At 33.7% G+C, this 16,127-nt stretch overlaps 1 protein-coding gene across 3 annotated transcripts; it reads left to right on the top strand.

The window, feature by feature from the left end:
- Nucleotides 1-1,028: 1,028 nt before the first annotated feature.
- Nucleotides 1,029-5,157, top strand: LOC133702383 (histone H2A.Z-specific chaperone CHZ1-like). 3 transcript variants are annotated; one of them, XM_062126862.1, is made up of 2 exons: nt 1,029-1,831; nt 4,850-5,157. In XM_062126862.1, exon 1 carries the CDS (start codon nt 1,133-1,135, stop codon nt 1,817-1,819), a length of 687 nt encoding a protein of 228 aa, XP_061982846.1. In that variant the 5' UTR covers nt 1,029-1,132; the 3' UTR covers nt 1,820-1,831; nt 4,850-5,157. The 3 variants fall into 3 exon arrangements, with proteins under 3 accessions (XP_061982846.1, XP_061982774.1, XP_061982742.1); XM_062126790.1 differs by lacking the exon at nt 4,850-5,157 and adding an exon at nt 4,065-4,684 and having other exon boundaries at nt 1,030-1,831; XM_062126758.1 differs by lacking the exon at nt 4,850-5,157 and adding an exon at nt 2,029-2,464 and having other exon boundaries at nt 1,030-1,831.
- Nucleotides 5,158-16,127: the final 10,970 nt, after the last annotated feature.

Genomic DNA, 16,127 nt, shown 5'->3' with positions numbered 1-16,127 from the left:
TTTTGTTTTATCCTTTTAAAAATAAATTTTTAGGGTTGACTCAAACTGATTCTCTTACCCCGTGATTTAAGTCTTTTTTGAGGTCGACTTTGAACACCTGATTGTAAAAATCAGGTTTTATAATTTATTTTATATGAGATATCCTCTTCTAATGATCCTCTTATAATGATCTGAGTTTCACTTTTAAAGCTGCTGGTTCTCATTGCCTCCATGTCTACCTAGGGGTTTGTTTGGCAGTGTGGTTGCAGTTGTTTTTCAAATAGCTTTTCGTGCCAAAATGCATGCTAATGATGTTTTTTTATTTTTTAAAAATCATTTTTGATATCAGCACATCAAAATGATTTGAAAACACTAAAAACATATTAATTTAAAGTTAATAAAAAAATTTTAAATTTTATTAAAAATACTTTTGAAACACAAAAACAAACAAGCCCTTCATGAATCGATATATTCACATCCCCCTCTAGCTAGGCGTTCTTGGGCTTCCAATAAAAAAAAAAAATGATTAATGATGATTTTGTTTTATAATTCACGGCACAAAATTTGTGTCTTATGATAGAAAATCCATATATAAAGTGGGTTGAAAATATTAAAACTAGCAACTTCATTGCTTAAAGATGTAAACGAGCGAACCTCTCATGATCTTACCATACTTCATCGAAAAACTATGCTAATGATATTTTAGTTGGATTGAATTAAAATAAAGTTATTTTAATATTTTTTTAAATAAAATAATATTGTTTTTAAATTTTTAAAAATCAATTTAAATTTTATTTTGAAAAGACCGAGTATTACTAAGTCTATTCTTTGCATTTTTTTTAAAATCTAGAATGCCTTAGTTTTTATTACATGTTGGTTTAATAACAGAGAAATAAATAAATTATAAACATAATTAAAAGAATTATAGAATTTATTGTTTTACGTTTCAAATAGTATGGCCCAAGTAGAAACCAGATACATGAGGTGTGTAATTGAAAAAAACAATAAACCTCGGGTGTCATAAATAAAAACTCGTCAATAGAAGAAACTAATAATGAAGCCCTCCTTTTCTTTATTCACTACTTACTACCCCACAAACTCTCCTTACCGTAAACCCTAATTTTCTTCAATAAACCCCGAACAAAACCAAACAATGGCAGAAACCGAAACCCAAAACGAACCCACATTACCTACAAAACGCAAACTCGATGACGACCCAATTCCTGAAAAAGATCAAGAACAAGATAATCACTACAACAAATCGCAAAAAATCGACTCACTCTCCAACAATTCACCAATCATCCAGGAGAAACTCGCTGAGAACTCGCGAACTCTAGAACCTTCAATCGATAGCCAAAACGACAACGTACAAGAAGGACAAGATGAAGATGGTAATCACTCCAACAAATCGCAAAAAATCGATTCACTCGCCAACAATTCACCAGTCATCCGAGAGAAACTCACTGAGAACTCGCAAACTCTAGAACCTTCAATCGATAACCAAAACGACACCGTACAAGAAGGAGAAGTTGAAGATGAAGACGAAGACGAAGATGGTGAGGAAGAAGATGGTGATTATGAGGATGAAGAAGAGAACAGGGAGGAAGCGGTGGTGGACAGGAAAGGAAAAGGGATATTGATTGAAGACGGAGACGAAGACGACGACGACGACGGGAGTGAATTAGAGGGTGGCGATGATAGTGAGGAGGCAGAGGAGGATGATCCATTGGCTGAAGTTGATTTGGATAACATTTTACCATCGAGGACGCGAAGAAAAGTTGTGCATCCTGGAGTTTATATTGCTGCTTCCGCTGATGATGATGATGACAGTGATGCGTGATTTTAAAGCAAGGTCAGTGTTAAGAAAATCGAGGTTAATTTGCTTAGTCGAGTAGTAATTAGAATTTAGTGATTTCGCAATGCGGCAATGTATGTTCTAGCAACCTTGATTAGATATTTTGTTCTCTTTTTTTTTTAATGATGCTCGTGGAATTGTAGATGTGGTAGTCTGTGGTTTCTGTTTTAAATTTTTTTTATTGCTTTTTGCAGAGGAAATAGAGTTAGGGTACGTTGGTGATGTTATCCTATGAGTGTTTGTCTTCAAACCTAGTAGTAATGTTGAAGACGTATGAAGAAGAGATGCCAGGAGAGTTGCGCTAGGATGTTGTTTTTTAATGAGCAATGTGGAGGAAAAAGATGAAATGAGTTTTTAAGTTGCAACAGTGGTGATGCTCCAGTAGGACCTTTTCGTTCTAGAGTTGGTAGGAAAGGATACCTGAGTGGTTGAGGTGTGTCGGAGAAAAACAAACATGCAGGTTAGCAACAACATGACGGTGTAATAGTTGCTCCTAATTGGGCCATGATAACCATGTATAATCATTGTTCCCATCGATTCTAATTTGCAAGTTTGATATAGGAAAAAAAATCCATGAATTCATGATCTGGGAAAATGATTAATGAACTTTGATTTCTGTCCTGATAGAAATTTTCTTGAATTAGAAAGAATGTTACTAAATGTTGCCCATCATCAATGCATGTTTCTGCCTTTCACAAGTTTATTTGAGTATTGCTTGCAGCTATTTGAATAGTTGAACTCGTATATTGTTCTTCCCTAAACTTTGTTTGGGAGTGTACAGAATATGATTGCTTGTTATAAACAAATAACTGGTAGCGAGTTCCACACCTGCATTAGGGATTGGAAATGAGTGGGAAAATATGTGTATGAATTTTGATCCTTGAAAATGAGTAGATAATTATGAGATTATGTAGTCCTGTGAATTAGTGGTAAAGAGTTAGGGGTACCTTTGTGTGGTTTCATGGGGTGCATCAACTCTTGGCAAACTTTTGGTGGGGCGCTCCAGTGTATGCTTGGCAGTGTCATTGCCATGTTCGTAAATGATGCAAAGATAATAGTGTGACAAATCTGTCCAAAACTATTGAGCGTATGGGTTGCAGTTAAAACATTGAAAGAAGAGGTGTATTGGAGTTTGCTAGGATATGACTATCATGCTTTCTGAAACTAAAGTTGGTTTGCTTTATTTGTGAGCTACAGTGGGTGGGTCAATGTTACCTACAAAGTGGTAAGTGGTATGGATACGGATACTCTGTTCACTACCCCTCCCAGATCACGGTTTGAGGGTTTAAGCTTAGTGTGGTCGCTAGTTCGGGTCATGTTTCATTTTTATGAGGGTTGTCCATATATATGCCCATATATAATTGAGGTAGAGGTAATATTTTCCATTAACATTCTTGTAAGTTGAAGGTTGTGTAGTAAGTTACAAAATTATTAATATTCTTTTGGCTATTAACCATTGGATTGGTTTTGTTAAGATAATCATGTCATGTTTTACTTTCAATTTCAATAAAAAGATAGAAGCATTGAATGGATGCGCGTAGACTAAAACTTCCAGAAAAGATATTTTCCAACTCTGGCTCTTGAAAATAGCGTACAAATTATCTCTTCCCAAAAAAACCTCTTGATCTTCTCCAGGCACGCAGCTGTACCAGCTTCTTTTCCTTTCTGTTTTATTTAAAGGCAACAAATTGAAAAGCTCAGCCTAAATATGCTACCTTTTAGATTCCAGTTAATAACAGATAATTAATGAGCAATTGGTGTTTTCTTAAATTTTGTGTTTTTACAATTGGTGTTTTCTTAAATTTTGAGTTTTTTCGCAAAAGGGCCAATAATAATGGGATATGAGTAGTAAGTCTTATGGCAAAATTCCCACCCTCACTGCCCTGCTCCAAAGCACACAACTAAACTGTTTAGCTCTGTTCTGTTATAACTTCTGACCTCTGGATTTCCTGGAGAAAAGCATATTTCCTATTTATCCATATCATATGTTCTCACTTTGACTGGCCACTGCCCTAACACATCGACCATGGCAAGTTTTTCTAGTCCTCTAAGAAGAGGGAAATAACCCACAGTTATCTGCCTTGTGATGAACTGTGTCTTGAGGCCCCATCTATCTTGGAGACAACCAGTACACTGGGGATATGCCATGTGGTTATTTCTTGTTCTAACTTATACATTTCCTATAGGTTATGTGTTTTGATGCTGAACTTTAATCTTGTTTGTGTTTCAGCTTGATTCAGTTTGACCCTTCCAAATTTTAGCTAAATAAGAGTTTGGGTCTCAACCTTTCTTCTAGGGCAGCACAAGTGGCAATACGGCCGGTGGCAGGCCTATTGTTCCAACCTCAGTTGGTCTCAATACCAATCATCCTGATCACAGTTACAAAATTAGCCTTCTTCAAGATTTTTCAACTAGGGATTGCACTGGGAGGTAGCTCTTGGATGACATGTGCACACATTGGTGTGTAGAACCCTTCATGATGACCCAAATTTGGTTAAAGAATGAATAGCTAGTCCAAGCCAATTACTCTCACGGATTCTAGATGTACCCGACTTCCTTTAATCTGAGTTGCATTTGGAGGTTCGGAGTAGATTTTATTTGTGCTCCTAATAAAGTAGACTGCTCAACAGAACTTTTGAATTCCTTTTACTTTTATTCTCTAAAACAGAGTAGTGCAGAAGAATTAATGAGTAAATTTGAACATATTGATTATTATATGCATGTTATTGTTAAATTGTTTCTGCAATACGGCCGCTCTTTGAACTTTCTGTGGTGTGTTTGGAAGGTTGGATCCTTTGGGACTTGACTATCAGTTTATCAAATAAACTTTGAAATCCAGATTCTTCTGTATTCGATATTTATTCAAATTCCCATTTCCTTGTTCTCTCAAGCTCTAGTTTATGCTGCGTAGTTATTTTGTATGTCATGGCACTGTTGAGATATCTTTTGGCCCAGTTTAATTAGCTATGTTAGTGTCACTTGAGCTGTTGTCAGCCACAATGATAGTGTACGCAGGCAATGTGTGGAGCAGCTGGATGGTCCTCACAGGACCACGCACTTACCTCACAACTGTACTGTTCTTAAACACAAGGCTGGGAGGATTATGTTATCTCGGGGTGCCAATATGTCCTCAGGCCGGCTGGTTCAGAGCATGATAACGAAGTTGCTGGTGCTTCGGTCCCTGCTTTATTTGAAGGTCCTCCCATAGCTTTTGCTGTAAGAACTTGCCTTTGTTTTGCTTGCATCTTAATGGATGTACACATTTGAGCACCTCCTCAGGTGCATATTTCTTGAAATCAAAATCGAGCAGGTCTATTTCCGTACTCTCAGCGTCCCGCAATCAACTCATTTGAAATGAACATGGACCACCCAAGCGTGGATTTCATATAATTGATTGCATAGAAAAAACGGTGTCACATTGGAACTGATAGTAACCGGGAAAACGCTGTAGAAGTGGCAGAATTCTGGTGTGCATCTTATCATTGATGTTGGCTTTCAGCTTTAGAACCAGTACGCCTACAAGTCAATTAATTGTCTGCATTCTTGCATTATAGCATGGCCACCATGCTCTTAGCGCTCATCTATATCAGGGATCAGGATCCATAGCTGAGGCCTAGCGTTCACAGTCTTGCTAGATGAGAAGCCAGCTTTACCTTTCAGCCTCCTACCATTACTTGTATGTAGAAAATGGCCATTGGCTTATTGAGGTTTAGTTTACACGCGCCACTTCCAAAGTCTCACCCTGGACCAGCTGACGACATGGTATCTGAATAGATGAAGACACATCGTAGGTTCACCATTGGCCAATCAAAGCCTCTCCTTTACAAAAGATAGGATGCTGACATCAACCGACCATTTACGTGGTCCTTTACCTCCTACTCCCTTCCTCGCTCCGCCCTTCATTTTTTTTTTCTCGACCTCTTCTTGAGTGTAGACCATGACCCTTTTGTCCCTCTCGCTCTCTCTCTCTCTCGCATTACTTACAAAAAAGTTTCGTTGTGGGGCAAAGCTTTTTGGACCATCTGAACCAATAAAAGGGACATCTTATGTTTCGTCTCCCTTTCAGCAGAGTCCAATCCCTATTTCCTCCCTACAATTATACGTGCCAGGACTCAGGACCACCATGCATTGCCATGCGTTATGATGCCTCCTGCCTCCATTTGAGCTCAATTTGCTTCCAAAATCAGGGTTTTCCTACTGTTTTTTCATGACATGAATCACACCCATATGCTGTGTAACTTTAAATTACTGCAGCAATTGTACTGCGCACATGCCCCATTTGGTGTCTAGATAGAAAGGGAATTGAGTTTCCAGTTTGTTGATTAGATAATATCTTGTGTAAGCTCTCACATGACTTGATGCATATCACATGGAAGCAATTCTAGGAAATGATGGGAAGGGCAATTGAAGATGGAAATGATCATGAGTGGTGCCTCTTTTTGAAGAATAGTTTTTTTTTCCCCTCTTCCCCTTTCACTTTCAATTATGCCCTTCTCCTTGTAATTATATGCAAGTGGGGCTATAATTTTATTTGTTTTAGCCGGCCTTTTGGCCTAACAACTCCCTCTTAAAAGGCAGTAAATATCAATCTTTTTGGATGATGTTGTTCGTTGTGCTCCCATTAACGTTGTTGCTTAATTAATCACGTACTCATACTTAATTGTTACTCCATGATTTTGTTCAGGTTGAGGGCTAATTAATGCCAGGCTAAATCTACTAGCAGGCATTAGGCTAGAAGATAGAAACACTTCCACTAATTTTATTTATTAAAAAATAAGAAGAAAAAAAAACTAATCCCAAAAGCACCTTTATCACGTTACTTTTCTTTCTTAAACAAGCGAGGACCTTCTCTCCATCATATAAACCTTATAATAGTTTATAGAACCGCAAATTATGTCATGTCAGGCAGTCAACTATGGCAGCTCAGCTTATTCGAAGCGGATCTTAGCCTCTCTCCATTGCTCCACGCTCGTCAACCAATTGAGCAGATAGTGCCAGCTCACCATGTATAAAGCACACGAAACGTTCTAAACATGGCTTCTTTTTTCTTTTCTTTTTAATTTATCATTTGGAGATTCAATGGATTTTATCTGCAAATCTTCGCATAGTGCGAGTGAAATCCAATATATATATATATATATATATTATAAGGTGGTACTCATCTTCTTCTTTAAACTCATTCGCTATATATTAATTAAGATTTGAGTGAGTAAAATATATCATTTAATAATGGAAATCTGAAATATTAACTGCTGGGTGTCCCTCAACGCAAACACCTCGAAATCTCCACGAGAAAAACGAAAGAGAGCTTCCATAGATGCTCTAGTAGGTGAATGATGATCCAATAAAGAAGCTCAAGATTTCTACCAAATCCAATCGAACCTTCACTAACGTACGTATATACAATATTGAATTAGGAATTAGTGCTCATGATTCAACATCACCTAACATGAAAGACAAGGAAAATGAGAAAAAAGTCGTTGGATTATGCAAGCTTTATGTTGCCTTACACTACAGTTGTGATTCTTGCTCTACTTTCTACATGTTGTCATCAATCGCATTCCACACACTAGCTAGCACTTGCACCTCAGAAGATTTCTTTATAGCTAGGAGGAGAGCCTAGACCATGGTCCAAGGAGCTTCGGTGCTACAAGAACCAGGCTCAGCGTGCTGTTAGCATGAGTCATCTAGCCACCTAGCTCTAATATTCTTGGCCGCCGTTAGGGCATGGATCGTAGGAAGAAGATAAACAATGGTACTGCCATCAAAGAATAACCAGTCACGAAGGACTACCCCACAATCGCCTGGCTAGCTAGTGATGCTCCTTAATTAGCAATGGCCCACGTTAGCGAAGTAAACAAGGTAGGTTAAAATTTTGGAAAGACTAGTCCGCTTGAAAATCTCCGCGTGGCTTAACCAGGTGGGGCTCTGCCATGCTTGGCTCTGCATGTTCAAAGTTCAAACACGGGTTCATGCCGCAAAAAACCAACAGAAGAGACACCAACGGTCCAACACTAGGGTACTATGCTCTCTAGAGTCTTGACGAAACCTGTGTGTTTGGTAAAGTATTTTTTAATTAAAAATATATTAGAACAATATTTTTTTCAGTTTTTTATATTAATATATCAAAATTATTAAAAAAATAAAATAATATATTAATTTAAAACTCTTTAAATGAATAAAAAAAACAACTTATAACGCAAAAAAAAAAAACTAAATAGCCATAAGTTTATAAAAGAAACCTTATTTTAGCCTTTCTTTTGTTCCAAATGCAAGTAATTAACATTGTATAACGTTGTTATGCAAATCCATGCTTTATTGGTGGCATTTGTTTTTACTATTTTCTTGAACTCTTTAAAAGTATAATAATAATTCTTTTTTAAAATATTTTACTTGAAAATATATTAAAATAATATTTTTTTATTTTTAAAAAGTTATTCTTAACATCATCATATTAAAACAATTCAAAATATAAAAAAATTAAGTTTAAGTAAAAAAAATCAATCTTTTTTAAATGTTGTTTGGAACGCAATTCCAAACAGCCTATAAATATTTTTATTCAAGTTATTAAAATAAGTATGATATAACTCAATTACCAGTTTTAGTTTTAGAATTTATCTTTCAAGCTAGATATAGGCTTTTTTTTTCTTTGTGTATTGGATGTGTGTTTGAGAATGTGGTAACGATTGCTTTTCAAAATATTTTTCGCTCGAAAAAGCATCAAAATAATATATTTTTTAAAAAATTTATTTTTGACAGTAGCACATCAAAATAATTCAAAAACACTAAAAGAATTAATTTGAAGAAAAAATATCGAATTTTAATAAAAATACAAGTTAAAACTCACTCTTACACACCTAAACACCCCGAAAGCATTGAAAGATTACATCCAAGTTAGATGGAATATTTTATTTAATGTTAAAATTTGATAGACGATCGAAGGGTTGAGAATGTTTAATGTGGATTAAGTTCGGGATAAACTCGAAAAACCAAAAGGTTTAGAATTTAATTCATAAGAAGGCAATACATTAGGGCCGGGTTATATTGGGTTTCTCTAAATTTATACATGTATTTCAAAAGAAAGGAGTGGCTAGTATATCCCTTGGAAATATCCGATTTTGACTCATATAGTTTAAAGTTTCCCAACCAATCATATATAATATATACTGACAAAAGTGGAACTTTTATTTATTTATTTATTTAGAATAAATAAATAAATAAATTCGAATGGTGGGCTTGCTTCCTATTTCATTAATTAACTATATATCAAGGATTAGGGATTAATTATGATGGAACTTCTGAAAACTCTGGAGATATGGTATTGAAAAAACTGAAACTTCGTGGGCGAAAGTGGAATATATATATATATATATATATATAAAGCTAACATATATTTTATTACAAAAAAATAAAAATAAAATCATTGCTTGTGATATCCTATACTCGGCCTTGAAATAAATACACATCACGAGTTCTTAAAAAAAAAAAAAGAGAGACAAAATTCCATTTGTAATCGATTATCCATTGGACACCAAGTGGGATCGGAGAAAGATTTTGGACCACGATTCATGTGAAGGTAAGATGATCAAGAAAATCATGTCCAAACTAGAAGGATTGTCTTTCTTATGTTTTTTGGATGACTACTCAAAGTAAATAATTCCAAGAATAAATATATATTCAGAAAAAAAAGAAATGAATTATATGCAATAATTTGCAGCTCCTAATATGACAATAAGTCATCTCATCAAAGCCACCAAAAGTTGTTCTTCGGTCAAACATACATCCCACTCGAAAGAAAGAAAGAAAAAAGCCGCAGCTTAATTTAGAATATATACGAAGGTTGACATTAGAGGCTAGATTAATATATATCATCCTAATCCTGGCAATCTGTGGTGGATTAATGCTTGACAGCAACGATTTAGTTAGGTATCAAGTTGACTTGACGAATCCCTAACTTATTTAGTCGTGATTAATCAAGTTGCATTGCAAGCTCAATAATCACGTTTGATATGGCTGCATGCATTAATTATTAATTATGCCTCTTTTTTTTTTCTTTTCTTTATTTTTCTTCAAGGAAATTAAGGGCTCCATGATTGTCTGGTTTCAAGCCACCATGGATCATTGGATCTAGACTAGCTAGGCCTTGTTTCAGAGCATGCACCTGCAAAATATATATGCTCTGGGAGCTGGATGGAAGGATAATTTGGAGGGGATTAGCAAAATATTGAAGGAAATAATTGTACTTTGCTTGGGAGAAAGGAAAGTGGATATATGGCAAATTTCACGTTGGACCCACCACAGGCTGAGGAGAAAGAATGATGGGAAAGTATAAATTTAAAGAAAGATTTATCCTTCGTTTTCAAGTAAGCTTTTGTTGCTTTTTTCTATGGTAGGAATTTGGAATCAATAAAAGATCAGAAAAATTAACTACATTAAATTTTTCTTTCTTTCTTTGGTTTGAAAACACAAATGTAAACTGCTTGATTTGATATTTTTTCACTTTATAATTAAATTTTTTTAATATTACACTCTGCATCTTAGTCAAAACAAATTTAAAAAATCAACCAAAAAAAATAATACTTCCATATATATATATATTAAAGTATTCTTTTCTCTCTTCCCCACCCCCTCACCCACACTACTAACCTTTTTTTTTTTTTTTTTATACAGGAAATAACTTCTTAAAATCTTATGGCATTAAATTATAGTGTAATAAAAAATCTTAGGTAATTTTTTTATTATTTATTAGAGTAGATTGATTTTTTTCTTTTTTTTTTCTAATTCTGTTTTTTTTTCTTTTTTTTTTCATATCTTTATATTTTATTTTAATTATTAGTTTTATGATCTTTTCAATATACTCTCGATGATTATATATATATATATAAAACCCTTCTCTCTTCTCTCACCCCTCTCTTTTACAAAATAATAATAATAAAAAAAATCACATTCTTCTTCCTAAAAAACTACTCCTACATGGGGCCAAGTGAGAGAACATCAATTTGAAAACCGAATGGAATATTTTTGGCTGTGAACGTACGAGGGAGAGGATCAAGAAAGACATGGCTATGAAGGTCGCTAAAAGATCTCTGTGTAGTAGAAATCACCATTTACGCCCCAAAAAAGAAGCTAAGGAAAACACGTACAGTTTTTGTAGAATGAGCTTGCACGAAGTAAAAAGGGTCATTAGCAAATAGATTAATTAGGAGTATGTATGTATGTATATATATATATATATATATATTGCGAGTTAATAGAAGTGGGATCGGACTCCACAAAGTGAGCTTTTGAAAGTGAGATCTGATCATTACATCTCTTATTAATTAAGACAGCCACCTCGTCCCATTTCAATGGAATATTGGTTAATCTTCAAATCTTTCCTTAATTACCATATATATGAAACTGACTTTGATCATGGGACTCTATATAACGCTTCAATGGCCCTTTTTTTTTTTAACATCAATCGATTGCTTGTATCATAATATAAGCACCTTACAAATTACATGATTTTCAGATCCTCTGCAAGAAGGAGAGGAAGGCCAGGAGAAACTCCAAAAAATTATGCTTCCTTGCTTCATTAATTCTACTAGCGAGGAAAGTTGGGCAAAGGGGGTTGGTGGCTGTGTGGGAGAGAGAGGGGAAGAAGATGAAGAAAAATAATGAGGGTTAGGTTTTCTAGTTATTTTAAAATTAATAAATTCATTTGCGATATTCCTCACACTAATTATTTTTGAGATTTCATATCAAACTAAAATACTTTAGGGGTCTTACAAAAATATATAAAACTATTTTTATTCAAATTATTATATGCACATAATATACAAATTTTTTAAAAATAAAAATACACTACATAAGGATAATTTGTTTTTCAAATATATGATATTAATTAACCTAGCATATGAAAACCACAGATATATAATAAGAATTAAACATCATAAGTTAATTTGACAATTTATGCTAGACATTTCAGGTCATGTATATACATTAAAAAGAAATATCGAGCATAAGGGATCAACCAGCAATTTTTTCAAAAAAAAGAGAGAGAGAGAGTATAAGGGGGGGCTAAATGATTAATTCAAGAAAACAAGATCCTAAAAACATGAAATTCGAAGAGGGGGAAAGGAGGAGAATAAAAAGCGTACACAATACATGGAAAGGAACTCTTTCCGAGAGAGAGATTGAAGATGTTACATGTGTTGTGGGTGACAAAATTGACATGGCAGGACAGGACAGAAGATGATGTTAAAACAACAGCAATTTACCAGGAAATAATAGCAGTACTATATATACATGTAACAGCAGCAGCAACAACTGGGTCAGTGGCTGGTTTCCAGCATAATTGAGGTATAATGTTTTGCAAAATGACAAAAAACAAAAAAACACAACATTTTCCTATGATTTGTCAAGCAAGTAAAGAGAATCCCAGATGGCATGGGTTTTTTTTTTGGTCGGGAACCACCCCTTGCATGTCTTTATATTCTTTCAATTTCACCCTTTACTGTGCTTTTTTACCTGACGTAGCAAGCATTACCATACATCAGTTTAGCAGTTGGTTACAGAAAAACAAAATATTTATATAGCAATTTACTGGGAATTAAGTTATAATACAAAAATTTATTATATTTTTCACAATCTTTATTTACAGTCACATAACAAGGTAACACATACGTACGTACGTAACATCATTCTAAAATCCCCTCACCCTAGGCAATGATCATTTCCTATGTGTACATGTACAATCCACGGCTTATAGCATCATATATATTCATTTATTGGAACATGATGCAGTAAGTGTTTGTCTATATATATATATATATATATATATATATATATATTATTGTAATTGTGTGTATGGTCATAGTAGTTCAAGGAAAATGTTTATATTTTGATAATTAATTAATTTTTTTTGGTTCTAACAATCTGATATTTTTTTTTTAGTTGGAGTGGCTGGTGGCTTATATCTTACATCTGCAAAATGTTTTATTTCGTGAATTTAAAGAATTTATAATGTTTAAATAATTATTTTTTTTTTAAAAATAATAATATTATAGAAAAAGATTCTGAAAAAAATATGTTGGAAAAGAAGATTAAGAGCCCCTTTTTATGAGGATCTAATAGGTCTCATTCTTCTTCTCCTTTTATTGAGGGGATGATGCTTATTTTTCTGATAGCATTTAATCTTTTTTTTTTAAAGAGAAAAATATATCTGATTTAATTACAGGAAAAATATCTCTAATTTTATTTAAAAGAAAATATCTTTGTATACGTGTTGGCTCGATATTTGGATGGATCCAAGGATGCCGAGATAAACCATTCGCTGACTCATATATGTTTGAGCTCAGTACTTAGCTAGGTTTAGGGATGCCGGGTCTAATAGTACACCAGATTTATACATGCTCGAGCTCAGCATTTGACTGGGCTCAAGAATGCCAGGTTTACTCAAAATATTGGGTTATTTTCCTTCCTATAAATTCCTTTAAATGAGGGAAAATAAGAATAAGACATGTTTATCTTGGTACGCATGGTTCTTGTTCTTTTCTACTGGCTCTTGAGGTTGTCCTGATCATGACAGTGAGGAAAAAATTATGTGCTCAGTTCGTATATGTTACTCCGACAAAACCAAAAATGTGAAAAGCAAGTAAATTAACAGTGCAAGAAGCTTGCTTGAGTTGTGGAAAAATTATACTTTATAATACAGGTGAATCTCCGGTCTCCACCCACAACAGCTGCGAGTGATAAAGTCCTGCTTCATTTTAATTACTAATCAATTAATTAATATCAACCAATCATTTAGAGATTTTCAAGAAAATGTTCAGTCAATGAGAAGAATTTGAAAGGTAAGAAGGGTTGCAGGGTCATCGGTTTTTTTTTTTTTTTGCATCTCAATATATAATTATGGTAATTAATCTTAAATCAGTTTTCTCACATAAAAACAAAGTTTTTCCAGTTAGATTAGTGCTTTTAATTTTTTGTCCGGTTGCATTTTCTTGAATTCCAACTCAAAATGCAACCAAGTCTGATCCCGACATGAATTTCGAAACACAAAAGCAAAAGCATCTTTGACTTTAGAGTTGGCAAGGTTCATTTCGAGATGGGTACGAAGACATTGAAGTTATTAGGTTTAATTTGGTGGGTATGTTCATTAAATTTACATCTTTTTTTGCTATATATATTCTAAATAAGTTAGAACCATTGAAATTGGTGCGATGGTTTAGTTCCTTCAGCCTGATCCTGATAGAGCTGCTTCTTTTTTTGAAAAAAAATATTTGAGAATACATAAACTTGAATAATTCACCAATGATCACAGATTATGTTCTCTCGTAGCAGAGGCTTTGAACAAGGCATACTGTTTCAAGGAAGAACCCTAGTTATCACTTCCACAAACCAAAAAGCAAGCCTAAAGTTGCTATTCGCACCATGACAATTTGACTCATGAGGCGGCTTCAAGCCAAGAAACCATTGGATAAAAGAGTGAGCCTATGGCAGCAGGTGGTCAGAGCCACAAATGATTGGCGAGATTGCAATTCACAGCCAGCCATGGGATTAAACTTGAACGTGTCTTTGCTAGAATCATAGTATATATATTTACTTTGTACTTTACACGGTGAAAATTTAGACGAGAGAGCTCTCATGCTGGCCACGGTATTGGCAGGTATACCTTTTATTATTATTGACGAGTGACTACCATGCTTTGCTTTTCTGGGCCGAGGAAGAAAGGTTTAGAATTAATGCACTTTTTTATAGTACTTTACATCAATCCAAACCTAACCAAAGTAATAAAAAGGAGGAGGGCCATCTCAATCATTGGGAGTTTGGGATATAATTAACAGCTCTTATAGAACCCTAATGAAGACGCCATTTTCGTTTTAAAGCAATAAAAGATATATGTCAGTAGAAACCGATCCATACACGACCTCGGATTGTTATTTGTAACGGCAAGAGGGTTGCTTGCAAACGCAGTTTCCTGCGTTTTGTAGGGGAAAAGGAGATATGTGCTTTTAATCGCAGCACTGTTGGAGTTTGTTCCTGGATAAGGAAATAAGCAGTGAAAGTCTAATTATCAGCTACATAAAGATGATGCCCTCCCCCTTCTTTTTTTTTTTTTTTTTTTTTGTCTTGTCCTTCGTTACAAATTAAAGTAGAAATACTGTTGCCAAACTAAATAGTTGTGTTTAGTTGCATCTATGTACTTGCATATAAAGTACATGATTGTGATTATTAGTGAGCATTGATATGTCATAACCCCCCATTCTTTCTTGTGTTTTTAAAAATTATATTTTTTTATCAAACTTAATTTTTAGTAATTTATCTAATTATTTTGATGACGACGATGATAAAAAAAAATTAAAGAGTGAAAAAAAAGAGAAAAAACAAAAAGGACTAATGTGATTAGGAATTAAAAATAATAATTGAAAATTATGCAAAAGAAAAATAAATAGGATCAAGCAAAATTAAAAATTTAATGAAAGAGATCTTGCACTTTAAAAAGATTGAAGTTTAATTAATTAGAAATCTATAGTCATGATTTTTTTTCCTGTGTTCAATTATGATTGTTTATAAAAATTGAGTTGGGTGAAATATTTGTGTTTTTTTTTAATTAATGAATATACTTGGGGTAATAATTAATTTATTATGGGTTAACATAAATTAGATAATTAAAGGAAATAATTCGAAAACCTCGTCCTTGTTATTTCAATCCTTGCCTCCATAATAATAATAAAAAAAAGTAAGTATTATATTTAGTTTATATGAATCTTGACATATTATATTACTATCCTATTAAGCTAAAATCCTAAATTACCATCCTGAATATTTTTACCACTAATAAATATATTATATTTAGTTTATATGAATCTTGACATATAAGCATAATTTTATCATTAAAATCAAATAACAATATAACTTATCTTAAATAACATGTTTTTGAATGATATTTATTTTTTGTTTAGTATAACCAGCCCGTTATCTAAATTAAAATATTTAGAAATCAGTTAGAGTTTTTAATTATCACAGTGATTCATTTCCTTTATTTTACACCTTTGGCAATAATCAAATAATTTGCCTAGATCGTTGATCTTTTTCATTTTCTCGTGAAGAAACATAGCAACCACCTTAAAAAATAGCAATTAGCTAGTGTTGGCCATCTTTGATGATCTTTCCAGCGGCACCAACAATTGTTTTTATCCTCTTTGAATAATCTCATATATATTGAGGTATTCATCATTGGATTCGATGTTTTTCATGGTTCAAAAAACTAGAAAGTAATCTAGATCTAATTAAATGATTTAGGAATTTT

This window comes from Populus nigra, chromosome 1, assembly GCF_951802175.1.
Source record: "Populus nigra chromosome 1, ddPopNigr1.1, whole genome shotgun sequence".
Classification (NCBI taxonomy): Eukaryota; Viridiplantae; Streptophyta; class Magnoliopsida; order Malpighiales; family Salicaceae; genus Populus; species Populus nigra.
The sequence above is the reverse complement of the archived record's forward strand: the minus strand, read 5'-3'. Positions and strand labels throughout refer to the sequence as shown.